Below are 15,564 nucleotides of genomic sequence, written 5' to 3'. Positions count from 1 at the left end.
CTAGGCTAAAATGACAGGGCTGCTCTTGTGTGTGTTTTCCTACTGAGCAGGGTAAGGAAGAGAGGTGAGGAGAGGTGAGCCTTGTCCGCGTAAACCCTCATACATCAGCCCCAGCATCGCCCTGATTCCCCCCAAATCCTAGAGGGGAAAACGCAAATGCCTTTAACATCCAAACACCCTCAGGGAGGAAGGGACTCATTTTCCACCTGGCCAGCGCAGCTGATCATTCCTGTCTGAACTTGCTTCTGTGAACAGTGATCCAGTCTCAAGGGTCTGCACTAACTGGCCACTGGCTCTGGCAAGAGTGGCCCCCAGTGGTGTCCCTGCACGTTGGGAAGTGATTGGAAACTACTGGGAATGAAAGAACACCAGAAAGCAGGGTGGGGGCCAATTTCACCTGCCTTGCAAGCGTTCTTGGGGTCAGCACCACGGGCAGCTCCTGCCAGATCTTGTGGATGCCTTGTGAAGTCCACACTGGCCTGGACAATGCAGAATTTCCAGCTGCTGAAATTTATCAGGACCAGACGGTTCTTGATGGCCCTGACTACATTTGGTAGGTGCATAAACTATGGGATTGGTGAGCCGGTGAGAATGTTGCAGTTGCCATGCAAACACTTTCTTAGGGTCACAGGGCTGAGTCTTCAAAACGGATAGACGGTAAGGCCAAGTGAATAGTGTTGTTTTCCCTTATTGGAGAACTTCAGATGTTTGTTTCGGGATGGAAACACTCATCTCCTGGGGAAGAGCTTCAGGAGAAGGTTTGTCTTGCTGTCTTGCAATTGTGAAGTGTGGTTATGCAGAGGTTGCCTACACTGACACCAAGAGGCAGCACCCACTGCCCCCATCCCAGAATGAATATTAAAACATCCTAGTCCATTATCCTGTAGAGAGTTGATCTGCAAGTAGGTTGCAAAGCACGCATGTGCTTGGAACCTCATTCTGCCCAGTAACAAAGTCCCTGAAGTTTTGGATTTGGGGTATTTTCTTCCTGGAAGAGCTCAGAGCATTTTAAATGCTCTTCTGTGGAGCTTTGCCACAGGAATATGATGATAAAGCAAAAGAAAGGCCTGTGGGGAGTGGAATGGACTGACCCCTGGGACCTGTGGAATGAGGCAGGGCTGCATACATTCTCTAGATGGAAGGTACTGCGTTGGTGTCCTGGGGCTGCCGTAACAGGCTGGGTGGTGCAAAGCAACAGACATTTATTTTCTCATAGCTCTGGAGGCTGGAAGTCCAAAGTCAGGGTGTTGGCAGGGCCGTGCTCTCTCTGAGGTTCTAGGGGAGAATTTATTCTTTGCCTCTTCCAGCTCTTGGTGGCCCCAAGCATTCCTTGGCTTGTGACCGCATTGCTCCAGTCTCTGCCTCTGTGGCTGCATGGCCTTCTCTGCTGCTGTATCAGATTCCCTCTGCTTTTCTCTCATCAGCACACTCGTGATGGGGTTCAGGGCCCTCCTGGATAACCCAGGATCATTTCCCCATTTCAAGACCCTGCACTCAATCCCATCTGCAGAAGCTCTCTTTCCTAATAAGGTCACATGCACAGGTTCCCGGGCTTAGGGCGTCATCTCTGGGGCCATGATTCTGCCTCCCGCAGGTGCGTTCTACCAGACCTGTGGCCAGTTGTCTTTTCTTATTATAGGGAAGGGATGAAATCCCTATAGAGAAGACCACGTGAGGGGGGCCAGTTCACAGGCAGACGCATGTTCTATTTTCAGCCATTGAAAGCACGGTTTAGACACAGACTGAGCTACAAGTGGAGACATCCATTCCAGGCTGTCCCCCTCCTTCAATCCGGAAAGCAGGCCACAGGCCTGGGGAGTCTCGGCTCTCCCAAGTCTGGGCCTTTCTCACATGGTGAACGCTGATCACCATTTCACATACACCCAGCTTCACATACACCCAGCTTCAGAGACACATTCTTCATTTCTCAAGAAAAGGCCTCCTCACCTAGCCACCAAGGCAGCAAAGACCTGCCAAGGCCACTTAGCTTTGGCCTCATTTGCACCAGAGGCCAGGAGGCGCCAATGGCGACAGGGACGCTGCGTGGGGGTTGACTGCTCAGCTTCCACAGTAGGAGTTTTCTCTGCCACGGTCCTGGAGGCTGGAAGTCAGAGGTGACGGCGTTGCCAGGGCTGGTTCCTTTTGAGGACTCTCTCTGGGGCTTGCAGGTGGCGTCCCCTCCCTGTGTCCTCACAGGCTCATTCCTCTGTGTGTGTCTGTTTCCTCATTCCTTCTTCTTATGAGAGCAGCGGTCAGATTGGATCAGATTGCATCATCTGTGTTGCCTCATTTAACCTTAAATATGTCTTTAAAGGCCTTGTCTACAAATACAATCACATTGAGTGGACTGGGGGTAAGCACTTCGAGATAGGAATTTCGGAGGTACACAATTCAATCCTTAACAGAGAGGGTGAGCGTTGACCTTAAAGAGAGCCAGTGACAAGTCCCGGCAGGGCCTTCCTGTGGTTGTTCTGGAGATTTATGGGCCAGGCACCAGGCTGGGCCCTGGGGACTAGGGAATAAACCAGGCTTCTGCGACTCCACCCTCTGGGCACAACAGTCTCCCCGCATCAGGGGCCTGGCTGTGGTGAGCACTGGATGGCTCATCTCATGTAATCCTGCCAACAATCTGATGGGAAGGTGGTTAGGAGTCTGTGTGCTCTCCAACAAGCTTCCTAGCCTCCACGAGCCCCAGTTTTCAGATCTGTAAAATGGGTAGGGGGCAGGAATAGTGCCTCCTGTGTCGACTGGGGATAGCAGGGATGAGAGATCCTGAGGTAACGTGTGCGGCACATGGCAGGGCACAGGCGGGCGAATTTGGGAGCAACAAGGACAGAGAGGCACTGGGTAGCAGGGATGAGAGATCCTAAAGTAACGTGTGTGGCACACGGCAGGGCACAGGCGGGCGAATTTGGGAGCAACAAGGACAGAGAGGCACTGGGTAGCAGGGATGAGAGATCCTAAAGTAACGTGTGTGGCACACGGCAGGGCACAGGCGGGCGAATTTGGGAGCAACAAGGACAGAGAGGCACTGGGTAGCAGGGATGAGAGATCCTAAAGTAACGTGTGTGGCACACGGCAGGGCACAGGCGGGCGAATTTGGGAACAACAAGGACAGAGAGGCATTTCCACCACTGTGGCAACTGGACAAAAGCCAGCAGCAGGTGCAGCCCCTGGAAAGTGAAGCTTCAGATCTTCAGGGATCAGGGATGCGATGTCACTTGTTTGCCCTCAGGGAGGGGCTGCCTGCTCCTTGGTGTCCCTGCCTGGCGCCTGAACTCCTGCATGTGCCCCGTGAGGGTGGCCAGCTCAGGGTGCCCTGCTGTGTCCTGGACCCTGGCCTGAGTCTGCTGACCCCCCAGGTTATGGAGAGTTTTGCCTCAAAAGATGAGGGGCCAAGATATTGGGGCAGGTGACATCTTGGGGGCCGCGTGGCTCACGAATGAGGGAATGGGGTGAGAACTCGGGATTCTGGGCAGTTCTGTGTCCCTGCCTCTTCTGTGCCCCGTGTCCTGGTGCCATGACTGAAGCTGCCTTGAGGAGCTCGAAGGTGGGGCACTCCGCTATGGAGGGGTGGCTCCCTGTCTGCCCAGAGCAGACAGACCAAGGCAGGAGCCCCTGGCACCTCAGCACCGGTGGGAGGCTCCCTTGCTGACCTACACCTGGGTCTGTGCTCTAGGGCAGCAGGGAGGATGTGTCTGTGGAACAGAAGTACACCCAGGAAGCTGCATCCACCATGAAGTTAATACAAGTGTGGTTTTGCTTAGTTTACTTAAAAGATAAAAGGGAATGTTTTATTACCTGCAAGGCCTGTAAGCTGCTAAGACTCCTTGCCGTTTGTGGAAGAAATTCCCCATTGCATCTGCTGCTGGCTTCACTGTCCTTTCTGGAGTTCAGGTCCGTGGCTAGACTGAAGGTGTACATCCTGCGGGGGAAGGAAAGCACAGTTTGAACAGAGGTGAGACCGTGTTGTTGCCATGGAGACCCAGCATCTGGTCATGTATGTACTTGAGAATGTCCGGGACAACCTCCCCAGAAAGGTTCCGATGAGCACAGAATGAAGGAGCGTGTGTGAAGTGCTCAGGCTCCAGGAAGTGTGGATGATGTAGTGGTTTTATTACAACGATCACCATCTATGATGAATAATTTTACCTGTCAACGTGGCTAGGCCACAGTACCCAGGTATTGGGTCAAATGTTATTTTGGATGTCACTGTGAAGGTATGTTTTTAGAATGAGATTAACATTTGAGTCACTATGCTGACTAAAGCAGACCACCCTCTAGATGATGGAGCTGTTGGACTCCATGGTGCTGGCTCTATCTTGTTAAACTGCTAAAAGTCCTTATTAAAAACATTTAAAGCTTTTAAAATCAGAAAATGGCCCTTGAAGGACTCGACACATCACTGTGGGTGGGTCTCATCCAACCAGGTGAAGGCCGTAAGAGAAAACAAACTGGGGGCCACGAGGAAGGGGAACTCCTGCCTCCAGACCACCTTTAGACTAGAGCTGTAACCTCAGTGCTTCCCAGGGTCTCCCATCTGCCAGCCTGCCCTGCAAACTGTGGACTTGCCAGGCCCACAGTCTTGAACCTTCAACGAGATCTCTCTCTCTCTCTCAGTCACTCTCTGTCTCTCTGTCTCTGTCTCTGTCTCTGGGGAACCCTGACTAGAAAACTATCCCCTTTGATCCACTTTCTAATATAGTCGGAGGCGTGCAGATGGATGTAGCTGGGATTCAGGAATGAACAAAGAGTGAACAGCCACATTGAAGAGCTCTGCTCACATCTGGAAGGAAGAAGATGCATTTAGTAGAAGGAGTTGCAGGCAATGAGGAAATTGCTGTGTTCCAACGAATCGAGAAACGTGGCATGGGGTGGACAGGCACTTGGGTGCTTGGGGACCACTGAGGGGAAAGATGCCAGCAAGTAGCAGCAGTGTGAACTTCATGCTCTGGAATAGGAAGGGGGTGATGGTGGGGTCCCCAAAATGAACGTGTCTGGAAGAAACAGGCAGGGCGGTCAGAGGAAGACGGTGAGAATGAGAAACAGAGACCCAGTGGCCGCGGAAATCCTCCTTGGAACAGCAAATGATCGATTTCCCCAAGGGGGAATTCATTCCATAAAAGGAAAGACCTTTGAAAACTCTATTTAAACATTATACACGAGCACAGTCCAGTGGCTACGCAGGCATTTCTCAGCAGGAGCTCTGCGGGATTTCTCTGGGTTGAATCTGGCATAAAACGTCCTTTGCCGGCCCAACATTTTCTACTAACATTGTGCTCTTGCTTTCAGCAAATTCCAGCATTTTAAATTCCCAATTCCATTGGGAAAATTCAGGATACTTTGTTTCTTATGGTTATTAGAATGTGGAAAATACAACAAATTTAAAAAGATGAAACAGTATCTGCAATCCTCCAGCTCAGTTAACCGTAAAATCTAACCCCATTTCCCTCATCCATCCACATTTGGGAATGCTGCCTTACGGATTTTTTAATTTGAACCGATTTTTCAGGAAAACAAATTGTAGTCTAGTAGAAGGTGAGGGGAAATGCTGCCTCATTGGTTTAAAATTCTGTTTTACTTTTTTAAAGACAGGGTCTCACTGTTGCTGAGGCTGGAGTGCAGCGACACGATCCTGGGTCACTGCAGCCTCGACCTCCCAGGCTCCAGAGATCCTCCCACCTCTGCCTCCCAAGTAACTGCTACAGGCATGCACCACCACGCCCCACTAATTTACTTTTAGTTTTCATTTTGTAGAGACAGGGTCTCGCTATGTTGCCTAGGCTGGTCTTCAACTCCTGGGCTTAAGGGATCCTTCTTTCTAGCTTGGCCTCCCAAAGTACTGGGACTACAGGCATGAGCCACTGTGCCTGGCCGGGCCTCCTTTTTTTGTGCAGTCTTTTGTTACTAATGAACAGGAATTCCTTCCCCCACTTATTTCTCTCCTGTTCGTGTTCTTTGGCCATTTCTTCTCTCAAAGCCTCAGTGTTTTTCTCAGCAAGTTTGAATGTAGTCTTTGTAGAGAAAGAGTCCAGGAGACAGTTTCTTGGTCCGTAAGTGAAAAAGGCAGGCATAAGTCACCTGGGTGCCAAAAATGCCCAAGGGCTAGCAGCATCCAGAGACCCTGGGTCACCGTTGGAGGAACGGGGGCTGGGGCAGGTAATCGGCTCAAGTGGATGACCCACTGGGGACCGTCAACTTTATAAATATCTTCTGAAAAGCACTGTTGTCAGCTTGCTCTTTACAGCGTAGCATTCTTTATGATGTTTAACCTGCAGAGGTCTTTGAGTTTAAGCATTTAACAATCGCTATTAAAGACAGGCATGCTAAGTCTCACTTTAAATCCCTTCCACTGCTTCTGAGCCTTCAAAACTCTCCCCAGTCCAGAAATCAGAAATGCATTCACTTAAACAGTTATTTTTATTTTTATTTTTTATTTTTTGAGATTGCGTCTCACTCTGTCCCCCAGGCTGGAGTGCAATGGCATGATCTTGGCTCACTGCAAGCTCCGCCTCCCCGGTTCATGCCATTCTCCCGCCTCAGCCTCCCGAGTAGCTGGGACTACAGGTGCCCGCCACATTTTTTGTATTTTTTAGTAGAGACGGGGTTTCACCGTGTTAGCCAGGATGGTCTCGATCTCCTGACCTCGTGATCCGCCCGTCTCGGCCTCTCAATGTGCTAGGCTTACAGGTGTGAGCCACTGTACCCGGTCTAAGCAATTCTATTTTTAACATGTTTTTCTGTTTCTATTTAATCCTTGTCTCTGCCAGGAATTGATTTCAGTGTACAATGTGAGGGGATATGAAATACCGTCTATTTAATTAATTTTTTTTTTTTTTTTTTTTGAGATGGTGTCTCACTCTGCCACCCAGGCTGGAGTGCAATGGCTTGATCTCGGTTCACTGCAACCTCCGCCTCCCAGGTTTAAGTAATTCTCAAGCCTCAGCCTCCAAGTAGCTGAAACTACAGGTGCACGCCACCGCATCTGGCTAATTTTTTATATTTTTAGTAGAGACAGAGTCTCGCCATGTTGGCCAGGCTGGCCTCAAACTCCTCACCTCAGGTGATCCACCCACCTCAGCCTCCCAAAGTGCTGGGATTACAGGCATGAGCCACCACGTACGGCCAATACTGTCTATTTCTTACCCATTTCTGTCCCTATCTCTGAAGCGCCCTTTGTCAGATGTGACCTCTCCAGGACACTAGACTTGCTCCTCTGATCTCTATCTTGTCCCTCTGATCTGTTTTTTAACCTCCTTTAAGCCAGGACCATATTGTAGATTCATAAACTATTTTTAACATCTGGTTGGGTAAATAACTCATTTTTATTTTTCAAAGTTTTCTCTCAGCTCTTCTCTCCTGTTTATTATAAACTTTTCATGCATTTGGTGAAGTTCCAACAAATTGTCCCTTTGAGATTTAGCCTGGAATTTCACTAAACCTGGAAATGACTATGGGAGGAATTGACACACCACCACAGTTTAGTGTTCTCAGCCAGGCACAGGGCATGTTTCTATTTATCCAGCCCATTTGCAAATGTTTGCATTTCTCCCATAGAGGTCTTAAGTCCCCACATTCTCATAAAACCAGCAGTAGCTCCCGCGCCTCCACCAAGACCCGTCCAGAGCCAGGAAGGGCATCTTTTCTTTTGCATCTCAGCACCCGCCCTGCACTCCTCTGAACACGCACCCTGGACCACCCATCCCCTGCCTGGCATCTTGATTTAGTTCATGTGTTTCTTGAATCATCTGCACGTTGCACCTGACCTTCTCACACTATTGCCTGCCCTGTCTCCATCTACAAACTATGGCAGGTCCAGGCCAATTTACTTTGCATCGCCTCAAGCTGTCAGATGCCAATAGATAGGAAATGCACACTTGAGTTGATCCTAAGTAGACCAAGAATACAGATAGTCTCATTGGAACAATGGAGCGTTTCCTCTTCACATTAACATGCTCAGAGCAGCAGGCCCAATTCATAGCCCCACATTAGCACAGGAAATGTTGGTTGGTTTCCTCTTCCTGAGGGCAAGGCGAGGGCACCCACACCCTCCCTGTGGCTCGCTCTGCAGACGGTAGGGCTTTGCTGTCAACTGATGACATCTGTGAGGTTTACAGCGAGAAACGAGTGCATTTTGCTGGTCTTTCAAATGAAATACGATCAAGATTATGCTGTGAACATGGGTGATGGGAGGAGAAAGAAAAGAGCTTAGCATTTTCACATTTCTATTTTTCTCTTTAACTTAAGAGAGTCTCTTGATCTCTTAATGATCACTTACACCATGAAACAGACCTGTTTGAATTCTCCCTGTTTTTTTTTTGAGACAGAGTCTTACTCTGTCGCTGAGGCTGGAGTGTAGTGGCACTGTGTCAGCTCACAGCAACCTCCGTCTCCTGGGTTCAAGCAGTTCTCCTGCCTCAGCCTCCCGAGTAGCTGGGATTACAGGCGTCCACCACCAAGCCCGGCTAGTTTTTTAAAAAAATATTTTTAGTAGAGACGGGGGTTTCACCATGTTGGCCAGGCTGGTCTTGAACTCCTGACCTCAGGTGATCCACCCGCCTCTCTCCGGTTCTTAAAAGGACACAGTTGCCGTCTGGGGGCTGCATCACTAGGTTCCTGTGTTCATTTCCTGGGGCGGCCATAACAAAGTCCCACAGTGGCTTCAACGACAGCCACAGATGCTCTGATAGTCCTGGAGGCTGTGAGTCTGAGGTCAAGCTATCATTGAGGCTGGTTCCTCTTGAGGTCTCTCTCCTTGGCTTGTGGACAGGCATCTTCTCCTCGTGTCTTCATAGGCTGTCTCTCTGTGTGTGTCTGTGTCCTCATTTCTTCTTATAAGGACACTGGTCGTATTGGATCAGGGCCCATTCTAATGCCCTCATTTGAACTTAATCACCTCTTTAAAGACCCTGTCTCCAAATAAGGTAACATTCTGAAGTATTGGGGGTCAGGACCTCCACATATGGATGTTGGCAGGATGCAATTTAGCCCTTAATTGTAGCTTTCTTATGTCCGAGATACTTGCTGTAAACTTGCTGTGAGGTTTTTGAAGTAATCCTGCTGTGTCTGTCTTCAGTTTCGGGAATGTCCTCATCTTGACTGGGGGATGGCACTTATTCTCCTGAGCCCTCGCACTAAAGCCTCCCTGTTCTCTGTCCTACAGGGGCGCGCCCTCTGCTCTCCTGTACAGAGGATTGGAAGCTGCGGTGGTTTGTGAATACGGTCCTCCATCACCAGCCTCTCCAGGCCATCTCTGATCTTCAAAGCAATGGACAAACATCATAGTGTGAGTCTGCAGTAGGTAAGTCCAAAGAATCCCAGCACGATCTGGCAAGGAGGTTGGGGTCATTATGGTGGTGATGGGTGACTGATGTGTTAATTGACAGGTACTACACATTGGAGCAGCAGACTCATACCTGGAAAGGTGCCCTCTTTGGTGGGGAGGGGATTCCTGCTGGTGCACCTGCAGGCCTGTTTCCAGGCACTGTAATGCCAGCGGTTCTGCTGCTTGGATCGCACAAGTGTGAGTCCTGATCAGGGCTTGTAGGAAGTATTTATTGAACATCTGCACCGCTCTCTGTCCATCCATGGGTCAGTTGGCCTCTGCATGTTACCGTTTGACCACATTTTCCACTAAGGAATACATGAGTGATGTGTGGAGACATTCAAGGACAATTTTCTGATTTTGAAAGCTTTAGATGTCTAATAAGGACTTTTAGCAGTTTGAAAAGATTTAGCCAGCACAGCGGAATCCAACAGCTCCCATCATCTGCCTCACTGGCCCATAAGCACAGGTCACAGTTTGTCAGGGTGCCTTGCTGCTCCTCCAGCCACGATGAGGGTGCTTCCAAAGCAGGACCAGTCAGACACCCCACAGCACCTAGCCCAGTGCTTATTTCTCTTTCCTTTCACTGCAGTTTTCATTAATACATTCCAGCATAAAAGCCGGAATGGTTATGTTGATAGGCAGGTGTCTAATATATTCACTGTGAAATGAAAAGTATCATAGCCGCTGACTCATCTTCTGCAGAGTCTTTGTGGTTCCTCTGTGATGGTGACACTCTCCTGTCCTGGGCAGACAGCGAAGGACATGCTGAATGATGCAGGGCCACAGGGGAGCCCCAACCTTCCTGAAATTTAGATGGTTAGTTAGGGTACAGCCAGCATCTCCTCTCTATTCCTTAAACTGTGGATTGGATCGGGTGATGAACTGAGCTTGCAAGAAAGCAAGAACTCCCTTGATTGTGCAACATCACTTGGCCTCCTGGGCCTGAGTCTTCTCAGCTCTCCAGCAGGGGAGTTGCCTTAGGTTATCTCTACAATCCCTTGTGGCACCCACATCCTGTGATTTTGATGTGGTCCCTGGACCCATGGACATGTCTATGTCACAAAGTGTATTTCTCCTGAACTGCTGGTCTGCACACGTTTGGGATGGCCATGACTGTTGGTTGAATGTGTGTCCATTTTTTTATTGGATGTGGGAAAGCTCGGAGCTGGGAGCTCACAGCACACGTCGCGGTGTGGACAAACCTCAGCCCTGACTTTGTCTAGCTTTTCCACCTTTATTCTCCCTTTGACCCAGCTTTCTTATATTCTCTTCTTGAAATTTAAAATGGATTAATTTATGTTTTGAGTACGTAATGCATTTATATGCTTTATACATTTAAACATCATGAAATGGTCGTGTTTGAAAAGACTCCCTCCCATTTCCGTTCCATTCTCCTGGCTCCCACGCCCAACACCCACAGGTAACCATGATCAGCAGTTTCTAGACATTCTCCCTTCCAGGGAACCTTTAGGAATACGTATGTGTAGAAATACATATTGTGCACATGTATTCACAGATGGTCATGTGTGTCTCTCCGCTTCCCCCACAAGTATATCATGCCATACACATCATTCTGCAACTTATTTTTTTCATTTATCAATAAATCTTGCATATTTTTTCAAATAAATAACATAAAATTCTCCCTTTTAATTATTTTAAAGCTGCAAATATTTTATTGTATGGATGTGTCATAATTTAATTTATGGACTTATTTTAAAATTTTAATGGTCTCTTCTATAGGCAGTTGAGGTCAGATTTGAAAGCCCAAGCGTGGGATTAGGTATAAGGCTGGAATCCTGTTTCCTCTGCTCACTTGCTGTGTGAACATAGGCAAGTGAGTTGATCTCTTTGTGTCTCAGTTTCATCAACTATAAAATGGGGCAGTAACAGTGCCTACCCTGGGGGTATTGGTGAAGTAAATCAGTTACTAGGGGAAATGCGTGGCACAGAGTCAGGCACAGGGGGTGATGTTAGTGTGCAAAGCTCTTGGCATCTCTTAAGTTGCCTTAAAATAGATTTAAGTGGATTAGAAGTCAACACATCAATAAATAAAGACAGGTGACTACGGCTGCATTTTTCATCCCATATTTGCATTTGGTGGTCCTAAGTTCTTATTCATTAGGGTAAGAAGTTAAATGGCCTCAAGAGAAGATGATATGGAATGTCATGTATGAACAGCTGTGGGGCTTTGGCTGGAATCTGCTCTCCTTCAGTGTCAAGCGGCTACTATGTGTAGTGGGGGGGCCCAGGGACATAGATGCTGTCCCTGGCTCGTTATACAAATCTCAGTGCATGAATAATTAGCAAAAAGAAATATAATACCTAAAGAAATCAGCCATAGTCACCAAATCTCCTTCTGTAAATATTTCAGACAATACTTTCATTATTTTTACTACTATTTCTTGCAAATTCTGATCATTTCACCAAGAGCTTCTATCAGGTACTATTAAACCATCTTTTCTTTTTTGGGGGATTTGGATAAAAATGACCAATAAGCAATCATTTATTTCAGCTCTTCAAAATATATTATTTCTTAATTTACTCAAAATGTTAGTCTTATCAGATATCCATATAACCTTTGACAATTTTTAAGTAGTCTTTAATGACTATTCAAATAAAATGTCACAATTTTCATAGTTTTGTCTTGTGTATGAACCTCAATAGGAAGGGTACAGAAAAGAATTCCCTGGATGGATAGATTCTGGAAATAGATGTCCACAGCAAATGTCCAGCACAGATCTGAAAATCTGTAGATTGAGTAGACGCTGATACATCTGTGTTCAACTTAATGATTTATTTATTTGTCTGGGTGGTGGGGGGAACCCTAGAGAAACTGTGGAACATTTTAGGAGAGAATTAAACCAATGAGTGAAATATAAAATGGTTTTAAGACCTCCTGCTTGGAGACAGAGGGATGGCCATGATGGTGCTTTTCCAGGCTCTCTTCCCCAGCCACACAGCTCTGAAGGTGCCAGGAAGCCCAGAACCACAACATAGGGTTTTTCTGTGTATTTCTGCCCTGCTCCTCCCACTCTCATCATTCAGTTGTTCCAACCATCAGTCTTGACACCTGCAAGAGCTGTACCCCAACATGCACACCCATGAGGCTGAGCAGTTTTTCTCTTTTTTCACCCTGTGTTCTCTGACCTCTGCCTGCTCTCTCCACTCTCCTAACTGGAACCTGGGAGAAGAGAGTGAAAAAGCTCACGAGAGCCACCTTAGCACTTTGTAATGGCTTTATGGTGTGTGTGGCAACTTGGCCAGACTGAACGACAGTCCCTAGACTTCCTTTTTAGCACATGTCTGATCAGGGTGGGCCACCAGAGGCATTTTCATGAGAGCTGGAGGATGGAAGGGAGGCAGTAGTCATCCTAAGCATCACACACAGCCTTCCCAGCTATCCCATCAAATGCTAGTCTAGGTGCTGCTGCAAGGAGATTTTACAAATGTGACTAGAACCCCTAATCATTTGAACTTAAATTAATCAAAAGCAAGGTTATTCTGAGCAGGCCTGACTTATGCAGTTGGAGGGCATTTTTTAATAACTTAGGCTTTCCCCACACTCAGAGACTTCACCAGCAGCTGTATCTGCAACTGCTCTCCCATCCCCCGGGTGGTCCTTCCAACTGCCCACATGTGGACAACAAGCTTCAACTTGCCCATGGGTTTTCAGCCTGAGTAGGATTCCCCCTTCCTGCCTGTCTGTCCTTGCTTAGCTAGCCGTAGTAATTCCATAAGGCAATTCATTGTAGTAAATTCATGTAGATGTGTGTATATATATACCTTTCTATATATATGTGTATGTGATACATGTGTATATAATATAAAATATTCTGTATGTACAATCAGCCCTTTGTATCTAGAGGTTCTGCATTTGTGGATTCAACCAACTGCAGGCCAAAAATATTCAAAAAACTAATCGATAAAAAATAGCAATACAACAATTTAAAAATACAAGTAAAAACAATACTGTATAACATCTATTTGCATAGCATTTACATTGTATTATGTATCATAAGTAATCTAGAGATGATTTAAAGGATCCAGGGTGATGTACATAAGTTGCATGTAAATACTACATCGTTTTCTATCAGAGACTTGAGAACATGAGGATTTGGGTATCTGTGGGGGTCCTGGAGCCAATCCCCTGCTACCTGCAAGGGACAACTGTACATATATTTGTATGTATTATATATTGTATGAAAGTGACGGGTTCTGCATCTCTAGTTAAACTTTTACTAAATTTGGTATCAGGAATGGGGTGCTGTTCTAACAAACAGAGGATGCTCTTCAACTTCAGATGGGGTTATGTTCCAACAAACCCATCATAAATTGAAAATGCGTTTAATGCACCTAACCTACTGAACATCACAGTGTGGCCTGGCTTACCTTGAACACACTCAGCACACTTACAGTAGCCTACGATAGGGCAGAATCATCTAACACAAAGCCTATTTTATAATCAAGTGTTGAGTGTCTCATGTAATTCGTTAAATGTTGGACTGAAAGTGTAGCATGGAATGACCGTATGGGCACCTGAAGTACAGTTTCTATTGAACCCATATCACTTTCGTACCATTATGAAATCCGAAGTTGAACCATTGTAAGTTGGAGACCTTCCAAACCTAAAATGTGGAAACAACTTTGGGACTTGGCAGTGAGTAGAGGCTGAGAGACTTTTGAATAGCACAGCAGAGAAAGCCCAAATCACCATTAACAGATTGCTAGTGGAAATAGGGATGCTAAAGGTGAATCCTCCGGGGACAACTCAGAAAGGACTATGCAACATGTTCCAGGAAATTGGAGCAAGGAGGATCCTTCCCACGGGTACCAGAGAGTCTAATGAAATTGTCCATGGAAAGCAGGACTTGTAAGTGATGATGTTGGTCACATAGCTAAGGCTATTTCCATGCAAAATGTTAAATGTACCACCTGGTTTCTTCATGTTATTTATAATGAAGCAGGAGAGGAAAGAGATAAATTGAGGGAAGAACACTGAACAAAAAAGAACCGTTCTGAAAATCCTTAGCCTCATCAGATGATGCCAAAGGTGCTACAATTAAGGGATTCTCCAACTGATAAAGAAGCGACTCACCAGGAGCCCTACAGCTTCAAGGAAATCACTTCCACCAACTGTGTATGCTCAGGTGAGGGTGTGAAGCCTCAGCTGGGAGCCCAGCCCTGGCAGGCACCTTGATTACAGCCTTGAGACCCTGAGCTGAGGACCCAGTGAAGCTGGACTCTGACTCTCAACCCGTAAATACAATAAGATAATAATTGCACTTTGTTTTAGTGGTAATTTATTACACAGTCATAGAAAACTAATAACACGCCCTAGGACTTTACCATTCATACATGGAGCAGAAGAATACATAAACCCAAGCTCAGGACCTCTGAGTATAATTTATTATATTTGTGATAAGGAAGTAGTGTTTTGCAATAATTTGGGGATTACCATCTCAAACTACTCTAATGCAGAGTAATTAATTCTTTTTTGAATGTTATCATCAGAAAACCACGGATGAACCAAGATGTTTACTATATACCTGCAGGAATTATTTTGCCAGCATAGAGAATGCAATTTTACCAATAATGGAATGGCCTAGAAGCCCACTGTTTGCAGGTGGGCACTCTCACACAGTAACTCAGACAGAGATGACGGCGCTGCAGCCAGAGGCAGCACTCACCTGTGCTTAACCCACGTGTCAGACTCGCTGGCTCGATCCGTGTAGTTTTCCGGCAGAAAGCCCCGGCAGCCTGTCCTCTGTGAGATCCCTATCACCCAGCCCTCGCTGGCTTCGTCCTGCTGCGTGGGGTCCACAAAGATGTAGTCACCAGGGCTTAGCGTCAGCTCATCCACATTCTGGGGTTTGTACTGGAATAGGGCTCGCAGGGTCTAGAAAAGAGGCAAGGGGTTTCACATCTCTAGCAAAGATTTACATTGGAAAATGGCAGCAATAGGAGGCCTATCACCGGCTACCTCCTGCTTTCTTTCCCTCCAATGTGTTCTGTGTCTTCAAGACGCTGTCCAAAGCTTTGTCTGGCAATACATAGCATAGAATATAATGAAATGCAGCATAGAATTCTTTGGATAGATTTAGAAATACATTTTGGGGCCAGGCGCGGTGGCTCACGCCTGTAATCCCAACACGTTGGAAGGCCTAGGTGGGTGGATCACAAGGTCAGGAGTTTGAGACCAGCCTGGTCAATATGGTGAAACCCTGTCTCTACTAAAA

General features: G+C 46.9%; 1 protein-coding gene across 1 annotated transcript in view; it reads right to left on the bottom strand.

Moving 5' to 3' along the window:
* UBASH3A (ubiquitin associated and SH3 domain containing A) overlaps positions 1-15,564 on the bottom strand; it is a 47,584-nt gene that overhangs the window by 17,012 nt on the left and 15,008 nt on the right. Inside the window, 2 exon segments of the mRNA XM_011954088.1 lie at positions 3,802-3,925; positions 15,016-15,224. Coding sequence (XP_011809478.1) covers positions 3,802-3,925; positions 15,016-15,224 — 333 coding nt within the window.

This window comes from Colobus angolensis, unplaced genomic scaffold (genome assembly GCF_000951035.1).
Source record: "Colobus angolensis palliatus isolate OR3802 unplaced genomic scaffold, Cang.pa_1.0 Scaffold38, whole genome shotgun sequence".
NCBI lineage: Eukaryota > Metazoa > Chordata > Mammalia > Primates > Cercopithecidae > Colobus > Colobus angolensis.
Note: the sequence above shows the minus strand (reverse complement) of the source record. Positions and strands in the feature narration are given on the sequence as shown.